This window comes from Fistularia commersonii, chromosome 11 (assembly GCF_037954325.1).
Source record: "Fistularia commersonii isolate RoL2024-O1a breed Wild chromosome 11, RoL_Fcom_v1.0, whole genome shotgun sequence".
NCBI lineage: Eukaryota > Metazoa > Chordata > Actinopteri > Syngnathiformes > Fistulariidae > Fistularia > Fistularia commersonii.
In genome coordinates this window covers 6,943,528-6,962,282 of record NC_141294.1, presented here as the reverse complement: position 1 = coordinate 6,962,282, position 18,755 = coordinate 6,943,528, and the positions used below count along the sequence as shown (strand labels likewise).

At 43.2% G+C, this 18,755-nt stretch overlaps 1 protein-coding gene across 1 annotated transcript in view; it reads right to left on the bottom strand.

Annotated features, from left to right (window-relative positions):
* The window catches only part of zfpm2a (zinc finger protein, FOG family member 2a), a 116,840-nt gene that overhangs the window by 3,989 nt on the left and 94,096 nt on the right, over positions 1 to 18,755 (bottom strand). The window contains exons 6-7 of the mRNA XM_086154747.1: positions 907 to 1,113; positions 57 to 284 (exon numbers count right to left, since the gene is read on the bottom strand). Of these exons, the coding sequence (XP_086010873.1) occupies positions 57 to 284; positions 907 to 1,113 (435 nt within the window). The remainder of the gene's footprint in view (positions 1 to 56; positions 285 to 906; positions 1,114 to 18,755) is intronic.

The following is an 18,755-nucleotide window of genomic DNA, read 5'->3' as shown; positions in this document are numbered from 1 at the left end:
GAGAGTCTCAATTCGACATACGATCTCAATCTCTTTTCATTCATGACATCACTCACCACTATGTGAGGTGCTCAAATGCATTTCCAGGGCCCTGGCTCCAGAAAAGCTCTTGTTGCATTGTGGGAACGGGCAGATGCTCGGGGTCTGGAGGGTCCCGGTGTCGTTCTCCTCGACCACTGTCTCTGACTCTCTTTGTCGGCCGCTGCAGTAGTACATCAGATGGGCCTGTAGGTTTCGCTCGCTGCGAAACCAGATTCCGCATGCCTTGCAGGGGAAGATGTCCTCTGGAGGAACACGGGCGGAGAGAGAAAAAGAGTGGATACGGTATCAGGAAACATGCAATACCCTCATATTTGCACAGTGTGAAGAAATGCTAAGATAAAGAACTTGCACACATGGAGAGACGCACGCATGCACACGCTCTCCTATAAAACTACGGTTCTGACTGTCAAAGCCAATGTTAAAAGGCTTTTCCACCAAATCCTCAGTTGCGGCGTATCGCTGTGTTGCTACCACCGGGTTGGTGCCCTTTCTCAAGGGCAAACAAGAACACTGGACCATCTGCTTACAGAAGCCTCCCTGTTGAGCTGAACCCAGATAGCCCTCGCTAAATAAACAAACACACTATTTGCATGAGGCTTGTATTTTGCAATTAACACGTGAGGTTCCATCCTTGTGTGTTTATGTGAACTCAAAACTTGAAGGTCGATGGCTCTTATCTCGAATTCAGAGACTCATCTGGGTTAATCTACGCCCGGTAGAGACGGTGCTTCTTGTTAAGCAGGTGACTGAGTGTAAGCTGTGGACCGACGTGTCTGTGTGTGCGAAAGACAGAAAGCGTGTGTGACTGTGAACCTCTAAACAAAAACCCATCTTGTTAAAGCCTGATGGTGAGCAGGTACTCACTGTTGACAATGGCAGTAGGCAGGATGGAAGCCATGGCGGCCTGCTGTGGCAGGAGCTGGATGCTGTCCAGCAGCCTGGCTGGGTACATGCCCTCGCTCAGAGACATGTGGTTCACTGCCTGCAGACGTGAGTCAAAGTCCACTGCAAAAGCCACCAGCTCCTCGCCCTCCATCATGTTCTTGGTTGTGGTGCACCACAGTTGGCCACCTGGACGACACAGAGATAGAGAGGAAATTTAAGAGCTCGCTGTGTGTGAGGGAGCCAATGAAATCATTCCTGCATGTGCCTATGAGAGACTGCAGCCTAAAAGATCAAGAAGGCAGCATTTGAAAAACTTGGTGTACTGACAGCTTGTATTTGCATATGACATAACAGATTGTTACAAAGGTGTATTTTCCACAATGCCTTGCATGGATAAACAAATTTAAAAAAAAAACAGCGATGCCCAGGTGTTATTATCAAATATTTTTGAATAAGATATTAATGAAATAACAAAAAATGGAAAGATCTGATGTGGAGCAGCTGGGGAACTGCTTGTAGACAGTGGAGGACTAAATCCTTGCATCACAGCTATGCCTCATGTAGATGTATCAAAAACGAAACCTAAATAAATCTATACATCAAGAAGTATCATTTGTTTGCTCGGCATCCAGATTGCACGCTGTCTGGTTTTGATTTTTAAATTATAACCAGATATACTCTGAATTACAGAAAGCCAAACAGCACTTCTATACAAACATCTCCCTTCCATTTACTTCCTCTTCCTTGTTTAGTACATTCTCATTTGATACTTTATTCTTTATAAAGCTTAAATACCAAAATAAAACTTAAATAACAAACCAAAAAAAAAAAACGTTTTACTTTTATGTCTAGACTTCTATCTTTAATCTTGCACAAGAAGTACATTTTTCTCGATGGTGTTGACAATGAGAAATTATAGTTGTATTCCAGGAAAAGTCCATACAGGAATTTTGGATGTGCATATTTATGTTTTATACTGTAGTTGTAAATTGAACACATTGCAGTGTCAAACTGTGCTTTTAGTTTTAAAGGTTGTGAATGCTGGAGGTGAGATTTTGATTAATATCATGGTGTTGGCGTTGAATTGGGTGTAGCCAACTGAATACCACAGCACTACATATGTGTAGAGAACCCAAAACCTGGTCAACTACAAACCAAAAGGGCAACTGGTTCTCATTTCGGGGAGCTGAGCAGAACTCGGTTCAGAGTAAATTGTTGCCTGCAGTGCCGTTGTCAGCTGGAACACTGAGACAGGTCCTTCATATTATTAGATTGTTGTGTTTTGGGATTAAGCATTCCTCTGAAATCTTCTGAACATATTCATTAAGTCAGAGAAAGGGGGAGGGTGCAGAAGGAAGGGTGGGGAGGTAGAGGGAGAGAGTGAAGGCTTTGGCTTAGATAATATTTATCTCAGCACATGACAGGGTTTTCAGCTGCACTTCATTTTCCATTGAAGAGATTAAAGTTTTTAATATGACTATTTACAGAAATCTGGCTAGGGAGATAACAACAAACTATGATATGCTCCCGCTAAATGGCAGAATTAGGACATTGTTTCTGAGGAAAGCTGGACAATTAATTAAAGCATGCTGTTAGCTTTCAAAGATGTGCAAACATACCAGCGGAGTGTCAGGCTGAGAGGGGACATGTGATTTGAGCCTTGGCTGATGCGGAATAAAGAGTCCTGAGGAGAGGTGTGAAGGCAGGGGGACGAGGCAAGAAAGCCCCCGCACATGTGGAACACTGATTACTCATGTTTACCCAAAACCTATGAATCACCAGGTTTAAAACCACCCTGCAGACACGGTGAAGGTGCTATAGTAAGGCTGTGAATGAAAACAGTCCACTTTGCTGTGGATTTATTGGAAGCATGAAACCGGGGGGTCTGAAAACACATGTGGTGTGTGCAAACCACTGCCATGCTGTGACAAAAAAAAAAAAAAAAAAAAAAATCGCCCAATTATTTCCATGCAAAAAATTCACCGTTTCAGATTTCACGTTTATGTATTGATTAAAACTTTCCCGGCTTTCCGTCTCTTCTCTGCTGGTGAAGCGCTGAAAATTAGACCAGCATAAAATGTGTCAGGAGAGTGAAATGGTATTAAAATACGTTATCTTTGTGTCACATTTATGCGCAAGCTTTTCTTCCTGTGTGCACACGTGTGTATCTGTGTGTGTGTGTGTGTGTGTGTGTGTGCCTGCCTGTGCATGTCAGCACCCCTTTAAAGAATAGTGCCTATCTGTCGGCCAATCTGCTGTGAAGAGACACACACTTCAGGCCGCTCCACTTCATCGTTTTGATTCTGTCATACCACACACTGCCTGGAGAGGCCTTTTGAATTTTTATCTCCTAATTAAAATAACAAAACTCCTCTCCACTGTCTGCCCAAGTTACCATCAAGGTAGATACAAACTGGCGGTGACAATGGCTCGGAATATATCGCAGCCATAGCCACAAAAGTTCTTCTGTATGGATCTCTTTAGTTCAGACGCGCTCAGCTTACAAAGAGAATTAGGAACTAGGCCGTGATGCCGAGATAGAAATCAGTGTTTTTGGATCAATCCAAATCAAAGTCCTTGTGTGCTTTCCTCAGCTGAAAAGTGGCAGATTATGTAGAGTCTGATGAAATGTTTTAGTGCATTTTGACAGCAGAATATGCACTCCGATTGCACCCCTTCAGCCAGTGATGATACGGATCCATCTGTTGTGTGTGAGAATGCTGGAAGTGAGTTTTAGGACTGGATGTACCAGTTTTACTGGAGCTCACAAAACACTGAGTTAGCTCTCTGCTTGTTACACTCAGTCAGACATGTAAAGGCGGTACAATAAATGTGCTTGGACTGCAGGATTACGGTTTAAACTACACATATATTTTCATCCTTCTCTCAGTTTCATGCAGATGTGTTGCAGTGAGCTACATCGTCGTCTTCTTTACTCTGTGTAGATTTTAGCATCTGTGACAAATAGGTCATTTAGTAGTACAAGATCTCTGTCACTACTACACCGTACAAACAAAATTCAACTGTCTGTGGGCTGAAACGGACAGCTTTCGAGCAAACGCGGAGATTTTCGTAAACACCGCGCAGAATGGACCTTAGGATTCTACATTAAAATACATCGAGAAGCTCCCTTGAAAGATTTGTCACGGCTGTCTTCCCTTGACATTCTTTCCCGATCCTGTAAATCACAGAAACACAGGTGAGACACCTATGACAGTAGCATGATCTGTATGGAGGAGGGGGTCAAGAGTTAGAGTAAAGACCAGTATGTATGCCACGGAAGCGGGAAAAAGGCTGGGAAAAGTGCAGCTCGTGATTTGCACTTGTTTGCCTGCTAACTGTCTGCAGTGAGCTTGCCTTTGTGCAGTGGCCAATGCAGTTGGAATGAAGGCTATTGTCTAAATCCTCCTGCAGAGCACCTGATAAAAGAATAAAGAACTATGACATATTCTAAAAACAATGGAGGAATTAAGGAGAGACAATAGGCCAGCTGCCTCATTAAAACAATCAAAAACGGCATCCTGTACTTGGTCCAGATAATTAAAATCCACTGCTTCCTAAAGTCTCTCAATACCATATCCACCAGCTCACTGAGGCCCGCAGACTATGGCTCCGCTGGCTAAATGCCCTCTTCCCTTCTCTTCCCTTTGATTAATGCTTTATTTGAACATGCAGTTGAAGATGAACATATGAAGAAATTCATGAAACAAATTTATAATGCAAACCCTTTTCCCCCCTATAAGTACTTACAAACTAATCAAACGTCTCAGGATGAATCGTGGAGACTTGGGGCATGTGTCCCCTCCCCTTTGCCTAAAGCCCTGAGAGATTTCAAAGTGCAGACATCACAGGGCATTTTTAATTTTCTCACTTTAAATGACTTTATAAGAATACGCTTGTATACAGTATCTGCATGTGTATGGGGGAAGCAGGAGGAATAGAATGGGAGATACTTGAGCAGGAATGATTTTTTTTTTTTCCTCCCTCCCTGCAAACCGCTAGCGCCACCATATCTTAATGAAGCCGCAAACAAATCTCATGCCTTGTGCAAAGCTGTGAGACAACAAAGCAGCAGAAATAACAGAAGGGCCTGGATAATTAAACTGGCCTGAAGACAGGTATTCAAATGTTGGTGTGTAAACAGCACAACTCTTTAATAGTTTAGCTGTAAAATGCGTAGTTAAGCACATCAGCACTTGCCTCTCCCATCTGTCTAAACACATTAGCATTGCAGAGGCCATTACAGCACTGAAGTGCAGTCCCACTGCACCACAGCCTCATACAATAGCCAGGCGTGAATGGAGCTTCTGGGAAGTGTAACGGTGGCATCATCGTAAGGTCATGCATTATAACACATCATTTGGACAAATTGGTAACAGTATATTCCACCGAATCGTCGGAAGTGCTCGATTACGTCCGCGGAATATTATTTTAGGACAAAAACGGTCACGTGTGTGTTACCAAATGTAGTGCGATTGTCTTTGTAGGGCTTTGCTGATGTTCCTTAAAATAGCCATTCCTGTCCACTGGCTGGGCGCTAACTACTGGTCTTAATTGTGAAGTGAGGCCATTGGTGCCTGAAGCAGCAAGAGGGTTGTAATTAAAGACCTCTACTCTTCTTGTCTTCAAATCAGCTCCAACTCCTCCTGGTCAAATGGGAACAAGCTCCTCACACCTACGAATATCAAGTAGCTACACATGCTGTTCATTGCCTGCTTTTTTTGCAATTTTTTTTTCTCCTCCAAACAAAGCTTTATCGTAGGACGAGTAAATTACAACACACAAAACCACTTCCCGGTTAACTTGCCCTCGGGGGCCTGGATCTTGCGAAATTATTAATCAGAAATTGTGAATGAATAATATCTGTATCTGTGCCTGACAGCAGACGGTGCTCTAACAAACACTAAACAAATCCTCCTCATGAATACTGGTAAATATTTGGACTGTTTCTGGAGTTGAACACATTACAGTGACTCATGGCTGTCACGTCGGGCGAGCCGGAGCGAACCGGCGAGCGGAAAAGAAAACGCTGAGTTAGATCGGAGAGGCAACATCATTCAAAGGGTCAAAAAAAGCTCACTATTATTGACGGTACACTAAACTAGAATTAGCTGACTCTACTGTTATTTCACCAAGGCACTGACACAGATTGACTTTCTCCCTTTCGAGCTCTCTCCTCCACCTCCCAGGTTTCTCGCTAAACCACTAGGAGGCACTCTTCTCATGCCGAAGCTGCAGCTGGTGGATGATGCAGGGACACCTCAGACATTGCATATCAGCCAGTCTGCCTCCACATCCCAGCTTGCAGGTAGGTACTAAAGATCTTACTCTCATGAGAAATCTATTTCCAAAGGATTCACACATTTTGCTTCACTCTTTACCTGGAAATTACATAGTCTAAGCGTTAACATGTGAGAGGAATTTTTTTTACATTTTTATAAATCTTTTGTCTGTTTTTTTTTTTTTTTTTTTGTCTGATGACAGCCATTTAATATGTTATATATATATTTTTTTCCCGTTGCGAATTTGACATTTTATCAGTGAGATTTCATATATAAAGTGGCTTAAGCAATTTCTAACTACTGCACAGTAAATGTGTGTTTACAGAGCCCTGACTCCCTTTCCCTTGTCTGACACCCCCAAACCCCTCAGATTACATCCTTTTTGCACGACAGTGTCCAGCCTAATTTTAGAATCAAGGGTTTTCGCAGATATTGCCCACACTGAGAGCTCATGGATGGCCTTGAGCGAATGGAGCGTGGGTCACAATCCACAAATTAAAAAGTCCTCCCAGGGGAGCCTCGTACACACACGGCTTTGGTATACATTCACAGGCAACAAAGACGTAAAAGCAGCGCACTGTACCGAACAATGTCCTTCGACACATGTTTAGAAATTGTGTGAGGAGAGAAAAAAAATAAAAATAAAAATCTTGCAATGATGTGATTCAGCAATAAATTTACTGAGCAAAAATTAAAAGGTTTCAGTGTGTAATGAAAAGACGTCTCTTTGGTTGGTCTCAGGAGAGTTTCAGCACAGAGTGGGAATGTTTGCCTGCTAATAGTGTTGTAATAATTCTGTACGAGAAAAAAATAGAAACGCGATTTAGAAGCTATTTTTCTATTTCGGACTGCAGCAAGCTTGAGTATTCCCATTTTAGATAGAAAAATCAGCCAATGTATTTCTACTGAAATCTGTTGGAATAAAAAAAGAAACATTTTACAAGATAAAAAAACTGTTGTCATGCTATTTAGAAATTCATTTTTTTCAAGGGGGCCTTCTTAGATTTATTGATTGATTCATATATTTTCCATTTTTATCCACAGCATAAATGTGCTTTCATCAACAAAGTGTGGATTGAAAACACTGTCCACTTGCAGCAGTGCTGCATCTAACATATGTAGCTTCTGTGCTGTCAGTCTGAGACAATACTAGCCACAAATTCCTGCAGTACAAAGCTGTTCTCCCTCATTAGCTGCAACACACACACACATACACACACACACATTCACACACACACACACACACACACACACACAGAGCTTCCCTGTTCCTGTCCACAGTTAAGTGGAGAGGACTATTAAAGGAAAGCTGTGACTGGCTCCTCTCCTCTCCTCTCTGCTCCCCTCAGCTTTATTCTTTATTTGGACAGGTTTGTCCCATTGAGCACTCTATTAACTATCCTACTCTGCGGGTAGCACTGCCTGAGTCCTGGTTGTGGCCAGTCGACATGTGTTTACTGCGGCCCCTGCTGTGGCGGCAGCCTGGTTAGGGACCCGTCCGGACCAAGCCCTGCTAATGGGACCGGAGGACCTGTCGTGACAGAACGCTGTTGTATTGAGCGCTACGGCATAGCTGACCCCTCCCTTCAATCCAACTGTGGCCCCATGGCCCGTATTCCCCTACCCATCATGCCTCGGTGGGAGCAGGTGAACGGCGAAGGGCCAATGCTGGTTTTCCTGGGAGAGCAGCAAAGCCACCGCCACGCGCCTCAGTGGTTCCTCCAACATGGCTCCAGCCCTACACCACATGGACAGACTGGCTAGTCTGTGTGTGTTTCTGTGTCTGTGTGTGTGTGTGTGTGCGTGCGTGTGTGTGAGAATGGGGGTAGGGGGTGAGGGTGTATGGTGGATGCCAGGCGTAATGCAAACGCTCGCTGCTCAAAAAAATGGGAGCTCTCTCTCCTCCTCTGTCTCTCCTCTTTGGAAAGGTCTATTTTGGCCTTCTGGTGCTGGCACCTATTTCTTATTTTTTATTTTTACTCCAGAAGGACGGAACGCCAGTGACAGCACCTGTCATCCACTTCGGAATTCAAACATTATTGTTCTGGTCATGAAGAATGGCATTTATGAAGTTATGCGCGAATGTCTTCATGAATTCTTATTGTTTTGTGCCATTTTTCTTTTTGTCACAAGAGCAGCAATTCACAGTCACACTGACACACACGGTTACACAAACCAATCACTGATGCAACATCCCAGCATGCCCTCTGTCTCTGGACCCCTGTAATTCTACATATTGCTTAAAGTATGCGCTAATTAAATTTTCTGTCGGTTTGCAAGAGAAATAAATAATCTGCAGCTAAACGGCCTAATTGCGTCTGTCACATTGTGTCTCAGTGGCTGGTGCATCGGGAGCACAGCCGCTGCCCTTGCTCATTGCCATTCTGTCGTCCTGGCAAGCCCCCGCGCTGCCCCAGGTATCACCACGCGGCCATCTGGAGCCGACATCTGTCTCTCTATTGATCACAAGGGTTTAGCACTTGATCAAACAGACTGCGACAGGAAATTGCTCTTTTCCCCACAGAAAAGGCCAATCGCCTGCGTGAGGGTAATAGAGTGGAACTGAGATGCAGCACCAGCGCAGCGGGCAGGCGGGCATGGGCACAGCCAGGCAGGCTGCAGTGTAGTTGTGTCAGCCGCTGTGGAGGTGGCAGGCGCCATATTACTAAGATTATGTTTCAAACTACTTCAACGTAGCAGCAGTCTTGCAGCCACAAAACAATTCTCATTTGGAGCAGAAGACATTGACATGCTGTGCGCGGAAACAAAAGATGGGTGCATAACCCCTGATTAAAATGTTATTAAAGAACAGATTTCTCTTTTAAGTCACTCATTTTACTGTCCAAACCATCAGTGTCAGAACAGCTGGATGCAATCGAAATATGCGACATGAAAAATATACCAGATGGTGGGGAATGCGTGAAAAAGAAATGAATAAATCCAAGAAACTAAAACCAAATGGTAATCAGTGAATACAGGGGTTGGACGGTGGTGATTTTTCATTATGATAAAAAAAATGCAAAAACTTAACAGAATTGCACTACTTGATTTAAAAGAAAAAAAAAAATCTATATTTCTATTTAAGTGACCAACTGGGCGGCGCGTTTCAAAAGGGAATCCCTGACAAGGCAGCAGTTGTCTTGCTCACTGGTATCCCCAGCGGAGTTCAACATATTATTAGCGCCCTGGGTGAACAGCTCCCGAGTGTGTGTTAGCAAAGGCTGTGGTCCACATCTAAAATAGTGGTTTCTGGCTGCTCAGGCATGCTTTCGAGGCACTCACTGTAACATCATGTTTACCAAGTATGGACAATTTGATAGTGAAGGTGACATTTATTCAGCATTGTGGAAAATATTTAATTGTTCCTGCAGAGAGCAAGATATGTTTCCCATTGCCTACAGTGCTGGAATTGTCCTTTGGAATATGATGCAAATTTGGGATGAAGCAACTAATTCCTTCCTTGTACCTCTGTACACCCCCTCCATCCCTCCCCCCCCCCGAATCCTCCGCCAGCCTCCATCCTCCCCAGACACGAGGATTCTGATTAATCGTGTGACCGCCCCTCGTTTTGCATTTTACACAATCTCACGGCACCACGGTGAGATGTGTGAGGTGTTTCGCCACTTTTGGCAAGCTGAAAAGATGTAGCCCAAGGAAGAACAAGTCGAAAGTATGAGGGAAAAAAAATATGACCAGGGGACGTGATAAAAAATTATCAGCTAGTGTGTTTTCCTGTTTGGTTTTAATCTACATTTAATTAAATTCTTATCTGCTGTGTGCTTATGGCTGCATTTGAATGGCGAGGCTGCATTCATTATGAATGGTAAAATTGAACTCAGTACATTGTGTGTGGCCCAATAAAGAAACAAGACTCTTATTGCAGTGCATGCACAAGCTCTAACAGACATGCGGAGAAAATAAGTCAATTAAGATCGGTCTTTAAATTACCGCTGTATCAAAACAAGGGGCGGGAGCATGCTCCATAATAGAATCCTGACAGGAGAGAGAGCACATCTGACTGTTGTTAATATACATCCCATTTGATACAGCCAATTGTATTAGCCTGTTTATGGAACGTGCGCAGTTGATGCATTCTAGATTTACTAGTCTGTCATGATAGTTCATAATCGACAGTGGTGAGGAGAAAAAAAAAAAAACTTCTACGGATATAGAGGTCGAATGAAACATGTCTGCAGCAGTATAATAAGAGTTCCCCATAAAGATTCTGCTAGTTTATCTGAGTGTTAGAGGTCAATAGCAAAGGTCAATGAATGAACGCAAAGGCAATACGTGGGCTTCGCTAGATACTGAGGAGTTAAATTCCAAAGCAGTGCAGAGGGGAATAGGAAGATTCATCTCTAAAATTGTAATGCTATTGACAAAAGACACAGCTTATAACAGGCAGGCGGCACTTCATAAGCTAAGAACAATATTCCAGAGGCAGCACCCCGGAAAACGGCGGAAAAAAAAAAAAAAGACCCTGAGCCAATACTACAAAGTTGGGCCTCCGCAAAATCCCTAAATCTTTCCGTTTGCTTATTCTGAGCAGCGTGGGGGAGAGGGAAGCTCCCTGCTGCCTGCCCATGTTTACAGAGCCGTTCTCATCTCTAGGCCCTGCTCATCCAAGGCACTGACACACGGTGTCGACATGATTAGGCGTCTGCCTTTGCATAGGGCTGCGTGTGTGTTAGGGGGGTAGAGGATCGGCAGATGAATGACTTTGGTGCAATGGAGAGGGATCACAGCAGATAATCACTCCCGACTGCTGCGCTGGAGCTCTCGGATCTGGTCTTTAAAATAATGTTCGGAGTCAAGTCTCTCCAAAGCTTTTCACAGGTTATCTTCTGCATTTTATGTTTGCTGTTTAAATCTTAACAGGACACAAGCAGCAAGGGAAAGCAAATATGTCTGCTGTCGGGGGAAGCAGACTGGAAATGTTATTGCGCGGGGTTAAGATTAGCTTTCGCAGGGGCCGAGGAGATGAAACTCCTCGACTGAAATGGCTTTCATTCCTTGAGAGAAAAACTTGGAATGCCGCATTTGACCTCAGGAGACCGGGGATTCCTGTGAGGATAAACAAAAGGGTGTGATGAATCTGACCTCTCGCTTGACGTGACGTTATTCAAAGAATTTCATTCAAATATCAGACCGAAAGCAAATCTACTTAAGTATATTCAAATATGGACCACCACTGGCACACATACAGTGTGAACACAGAACAACATAAATTCCAGTATCATAAATACCCCTATCACACAAACAGAGAAGCCATAAAGTACGGCTGCCTGTGTCTGGGACTATAAACCTCTGGCATTACTCATAGCGAATAAACACACATGCACAATTTACTGCACTAGATCCCCCCTTTGTTTATCTTTTAAATAACCACAGTTTATCACCCTCCTGCATAAGCAAATTGCGTGCAATGTGTGTTGTTTTAACATTTGATATGCTGTCCGGGAGATTCATTTCTCCCTACAAATTCAATTGTCTTTGCAATATCCCTCTGCCATAGGCATCAGGCACCATCACCTGTTCGTTATCACTGGCCGTCCTGTTTGGGAGCTCTTGAAACGGTGCCATGGCATTGACTCTCAGTTAACAGCAGGTCTCTGAACTTCTCACGGTTGATGGCGGAGGCAGGGAATTACGCTAACAACTAATTAACATCATAAAGAGTGTTTAAATGGATGGACGACACCTGCAACCTTCATTTGCACATGTGAACGTAAAATTACCTGTGCGTTTTGTCTTTTTTTTTTTTTTTTTTTGCAGATACCACATGATTTTTTTTTATATCACCTTTTACAATATTCATTGACTGTGGCCGGATTTAGCAGCTGTCATTTTAAATATGTACCGCAAAGCAACCGGGACAAAATAGAAGGGTGGCAAAAACCCTAAAGCTGTATATTTTTTTTTTCCCTTTTCAGGAGGGATTAATTTGACTGTTTTAAAAAAGTGTGCAGCCTGAAACAACACATCCATTTCTAATTTCTATATGAATATAAAGTATTTCCAGGCAGCGGACCTCTAGCTACTGGTGCAAATAACGACGCACTGCCCGTCAGTCTGAGACACTTTGCTGGCTGACTGAACTAAGCTGGTTTAGACCGACGAGTATTCGGCGGCGGCGGTGGCGGCGGCAGCCTCGCCCTGCACTGGCAGGCCGCTCTCCGGACTCCCAGGGCTGAGATGCTGGCCACAACACACTCGAGTCTTTTAACAGTCCCAAACAGCAGGTGACTTTGCACGGGGTCCGTACTGCACTCACACCTCATTACGGAGCCACATTACGGACTACAGCAGTAATACAGCCTTAATCTCCTCCAAATCGTTATAAATGTCAAACCGGGGCCAGGGACTTCCCAGTCAACTGCACCAATGGCTTAGCCCGCTATCCGTCTTTTCGGTATTAGCTAGTCAGAGAATTACATTCACTGCCAGATCCCCTGAAACTTTCAACCCTTTTGTTCCAACACTGAATACACCATTAACATACCCCTTTGAAATAGTCTCTCTCCCCCTCCCCAAAAAAGCCCCAAACAGCTAAATATGAAAACAGTTGATACCCCTACCCCGCCACATACACCGCCTGTACCTCCCCCTTCTTTTCCTCAGCCGCTCTTAATGAGACGCAACATCCCTGTCTCTCCACTGAAGGATCCAGACTTTCTGTGTGATAGAGAGACTGCGGCTGTTTATTAATAATGAATTTGGATGTTTGCGTGTGGAATGTTATCAGTGCGCACACAATCCCACCAATAGTTTGCCCTGATGGGGTAGCTGGGTTCCTCATTAGCAGAACATATTTAATCCAGAAGTTTCTTATCAAATGTCACACCTGCATCTCTAAATGGCATTTTCACATTCATTCGCCTGTATTTGGGAGATGAGGCTCCAAGGTGCTTTGCAGAGATTAAGAAGGAGAGAGAGTGCAAGCTTATTTTATCATTTAGCGGGTCTGGAAGGAATCCAAGGAGTTTTTGTCTTGTTGTTGTAATTAGAAAGCCTTTTAAGTGATAACGCCTGCAAAGGAATATGAATATGTAGCGATCAGGCCAGTCCCCCTCCCCCACCCACCACTCCTCATCTCTCTTTCTCTCTACCCTTCTCTTGGCTTTTTTAAATTGTTGAATGCTGAGTTTTTGTTCTACGTACAGCAAGGATTAACTCAGAGGCCTCTGAAGTTTAATGAAAGACTTGAAAGTACACACTTTCTCCTGCCTGTGACTATGACAATTTTTCCCTTTTCTGCGTGAGAACGGACATGACATGAGGACAATTATTATTCTTAACCTGGAAAAAATGCACATGCAGTATTAAAGAATTTTTTTTTTTTTCCCGAGCACATTTTCCGAACAGAAAGGTAAACAGAGATGGTGACAGAGTTTAAGAGGCTCCTAACCTTCACCTTGCTCAAAATCCTTTTTTTTTTTTTTTTTTTTAGATCAATACTGACAAGTTGAAACCCCCCATCACTCAAAACAGCTTCATTCTACAGGATGAAGTATGGGGCACGCTTACACTCGAGAGTTCATTTAATGGAAGTCTAGGGTTTTTTCTGAGCTCACGGAAAATCTGGATTGAAGAGAAGCTTTTGTGACATCACAAAATGTTTCGTAGCTAATTCTGATCCAACACGTAACCTCTCGGTTTTAGACGCCCCTATCTGACTTGTTGAAGTTCTGAAATAAAAAAAAACGGTTATTATAAACTCCTGGATAGCCTTTCTCTTAATTTTTATAATTACAAGGATTTAAGGATGTGTAAATTTGTCCGAGACATATGTCTGGTTTCATTTGAGCTTTCCTATTTTCTGACACAGAGCTTGACTCTGGTTGTGGAAAATGGAAAAGATATGCCTTCTTCTTCTCAGTAGTGGCATTTAGTCGCTGTGTATATCCAGAAAAGCTGTTGCTAACCATCAGGCCAGATAAGTACAAAACTGAGAAGTATTGATCCAGTAATAGTGGTTCACGCTGTGACTCCGACACTTTAACCCCACAGACATAATGTCATAGCCTCTTATCCTTTCCTCTTAACACAACCTGCCTATCTCCCACGAGCTGTCACCTCTAGTAATACGCTCCTCAAAAGCTCCCCTAAATCACTGAAATCAGTGCACTTTCAGACATTATTTATTTTTCCAGCTCTTAAAAGTGAGGCGCGATTTACAGTTTGGTAAAAGGTTGCTGCTTTTCCATTTCCCCCCCACACTCCGCCTTCCACTCCCAATATTTCCATCTTGGCCCACTAGTGCTTTCCATCACTTTAATTCCATTTCTACCATTGTAAGAGCTGCTACAAAGCAATTACTATGTTAGGTCTGTGTAATTGTGTTGGCTTACAGCGCATGACAAATACAGTCAAGCTAGACCCTGCATAGTGATCCCAGATGTATGCTGGTTTAGACGTTTTCATTAATTGAAAGCGTCACTGTGTAACAGTGCAGTATTACACTCTGGCAGGTATGAATGAAGTCTGATACAGCTTAATTATTCTGCAGCTAAACACGTATTGTAGGGAGCCGGAATGTGGGGCATTTTATCTGAAACAAATCACAAGTTTAAACCACCGGAGGGTGCAAATGATAATTAGCAAGACTTTAAGCATCAAGAATTCCAAAAGAAAAACACTCTAATAGACCCAGACGTCTCTCTTCTGAACAAAAGCTTGCAAAATGATCAGACGCTTTGCCCATAGTTTTTTTTTTTTTTTTTAATTGATTGGTGTATTTAAAAATTCCTGCCACGAGAATGGCAAGGCCATGGCTAAAGGATGCCAAACAGTGACATTATATGCAAATGCTGTTTATTATCTTGCCGGCACCAGAGATCCTGCCTTGGTCAGGCTGATGCAGCCCACAGCAACTTCCAAGCAAGGTTTATGCACGAGGGGTTCTAATTGGCTCTCTGAGGGACACAGTTAGTCCAGCACTTTTCACAACAGCCGTTGGGAAGTTGAGCGCAAACTCGGAGGGCTCCATATGTTACCCAGGAGGCCTGAGAGACAGACCGATCCTGTGTTTCACAATTGGAGATCTATGATCACTCCCAGGAGCAGTTTAATATTTTTTTGTAGATAATGAAGGGAACAGAATCACTCAGCTAAATAGAAGCAGAGACCGTGCACGTCGTACTTACATACCTGACTATGGGTACAAACTCTTTTAACATGTACGAGTGGAATGAGTGGAAAATTAACGTCTGGGCATTTACCAAACAATCGAGAAAAACATTATTTTAGGACAAACCATCACACGAAGGTTTTAAACATTCATGAAATTGTGTGTGAAATCGTCCCAAGTATTGCATTTTATTACAATTTTTTTTTCCGGCCAAGATGGCAGTAATGTAAGAAACGTCATTGTAAATGTAAAAAAAAAAAAAAAAAGACGCTCAGGTCTCTACTGAAACAATTCAAATAAAATAAGATGACTAAATGTGAACTGGAAATAAAAAGAATATGTGACTGAAATAAGAAAGGGATATAAGAATTGACAGCATGCGCTGCATTGGGAAAACAAATCAATACGCAAGCTAAAGAAGCTAAAAAAAACAGACTGCTATATGAAATCATTCATATTCTGATGCCTGGAAAAATGAAAACACACAGGCTTTCGTGCTTGTGCTCGACTCACCTGTAGCTGAAGATCTACAATAAATATTTAAAACGTCCTGAATATCCCGAAGAACTATGTCAAATTGCCATTAAATAAATATAACGATAATTATAAGTAAAAATAACCCTGATAATTAAACAGAGACAAAACGGATCCCCAAGAGCTAATGATTTGCATTAAACAGTGTCATGATTTAGTGACCCTAAATCTGTGTTTTTTAGGAGAAAGGTCATTTATGAGGAACTGTTCTCTTATTATTGATTAATGCAGGCAAACACCCAAAAACCAAAATACAAACCGGTCAACGCAATTAAAATGAACCCAAATCTCCCGTGTTTCATTTGCAGGTCTTAAATCATGCAGAGGAAATCACAGAGAATAGCTTCAAACATGTGATAATAATTTTTTTTTTTCCCCCGAATTTACCTCCCTTTCGGTTAAAATGAGTTTCCTGCACCTTGTCTGACTCTTCATCTTAAAACTTGGAATAAATTAGAATGATAATGATCGCGTACATGCCATTAGTCACAAATGAAGTGGTTACGGTGAAAAAAGGGGGAGAGATAAGGCTCAGATCTGATGCTGATTCATAAAAGGTAGATTACTGTAAAATGGCAGATAGACGGCGCACGCTGGGTATCAACATCATGGGGCAAAGCTATTTACTCTATCAGCTTGTCCCTTTTCCATGGCCGCGCTGATCGCGACTGCGGGAAGAATAGCGGAGAAAAGGAGACTTTCATGAAATGGCCACAGACATTACTCTTTGAACAAATACTTCGGATTATATAGAAGGCATTGATGCTGCCTTTACCACTCACGCGTATTTGCTTTTAATTCACACATTTGATCGTGACATTTTAAACAATTTCTCTATTGAAACTCAGGGCATTACGGGCCAAATGACAGTCCTGAGTAAATAGAAAATGGGAGCGGATGGGGTTCAGATAAGAGAATACTGTGTTTGTTCAAACCTGGTCTGCAGCTTCTGTTGGCTAGAGACCGTCGTTTGTTCTCAGGTGAAGTTTCAACTGTATCACATGTTTAGTCATGGCCTAACAGCTGACTACTTCCAATATTTGGTGGTGTCATTTGTACCAAAATGAGATTTTACAGGAAAATCTTTCTAGCTTCAAGCTGGAAAATAAAACAAGGACAGCGACTCCGTCCAGCGCGGGGGACAATTATCATGCGATACGGCGCAGGCCGAGGTAAAGTCACCGCTTTCTGAAGAAGACAAACTGGTGTATTGAAGGTCTTGTGAATCCAGGCTGTTGTTGGGGGTAGGGGAGCTCTTGTAATTTGCAGAGCTGAATCCTCGGAGCGGGCATAAGGGAGTAAGTTGGAAGGGGAAGAAGACAGAGAACAAACCTGGCAGGCACGTTGAGGCCATGCCAGTCCTGCCTGCGCCACGCGGTGTGGCAGGAGGGCAGTGCCAGAAAATGTGGCAAGAGGAGGAAAGATCAAACAACAAGGGCTGCAGATCTCCACCAATCTGCTCTGTATTAATGTCAGAGCCAAGGAGCAGCTGAACCAGACGTGATCTGCAATGTGTGACAGTGATGCGTGTGTGTGTATTTCTGTGTGTGTGTGTGTGCGAGTGTCTCTATATGACCATTCGCCGCAAGCTGGATCAAATTCATAATGGCCTGGTGGTAAGAGAGACAACTCGAACTGGCAAAGAGGGTGAAACATTTTCAACAACTTAGCCTCGAAAAACTTTGCTCTCATTTGTGTTTTTCGTCGCTTTTTTCGCACTGCTATCTAAGGGCTCAATTGAATGTTTTTTTTTTTTTTTTTTGCCTGTGTCTTTGGATGTCAGATGCGCAGTAACCTATGATGGAGTGGTGGGAACCGGCATTTCTCTCAGCTCCAGTGGGCTGCACATGCGGGCCTGCATCCTCCTCCAAAAACTTGTTCAATATAGCTGCAATAAAGCAAGCAGACGGCAAATGAGCTTCGCGCTGCCATCACTCCCTCCAGGACAGATGGCAAAATTAGACAATATGCTTTCCAAAATTACACTGAAATCACATGGCTGCGTGTCCGTCCTGCTGCCTGTCTTCACGTCCGCGCGTGCATCGTGCAACATTACGGACATCTTTGTCCGGACGCGGTGACGGGGCAGTGTTCGGAATGCCGCGAAGCGAGAACCGGCCACGATGCTGGTGATCGATATCAGAGCCCGATGATGGGATGTCAGGCCACAATGAGCTCCGGTTGATGGACGGAGAGGAGGGGGTAAACGGGTGGGTGGGGGTAACTGGGGAATAAGCCTGTCTATGACAATGCATGATGAACAGCCTGCTATTTGGAGTGCGTCTGCAGAAGCCAGTTTGTAGTGCTGGTCCGTGGAGAGATGTGGGAGGAGAGCAAATGTTTGAAGAGCAGACGCTGCAACTGCTGAATCTCCCAGTGCTTCATGTATTTTGGGAGTGACACAGAGCATCTTATGACAATATTAGCCTCTATCCCTCCTTGTCTTTTTGAATAGAATCTTGAACTGGAGCCCGATAATGGTATCTTTGCTGATATGGGAGTCTCTGCCGCGAACTGGGAAAGGTCTGCTGTTTTGGAGGAATCTCTGCTGAAAATCTTGTCTGAGGGAAATTACGTGGCTCCTCTGCTATTCACGACGCGAGATAGAATTGCAGAAGTTGGCAGCATGACTATCTTGTCATGTCAATAATTCAGCAGAGGATCCTTCCTTTTTCCCTCCAAAAAAAAGGGGAAAAAGAGAGAAAAGAAAACACCGCTTTCATAGTTGCCGTTCGAAAAAGAACAGACAGCACGGATGAAATGGGTGAAATGAAACAGAATAAAAAGCTGTATAAGACTCATTTTGAATAGAATTTTCTTATTTAGACAGATGCCGTGATTAAAGCATCAATTAAAAATTGAGAAATACCCTCCGATTTAAC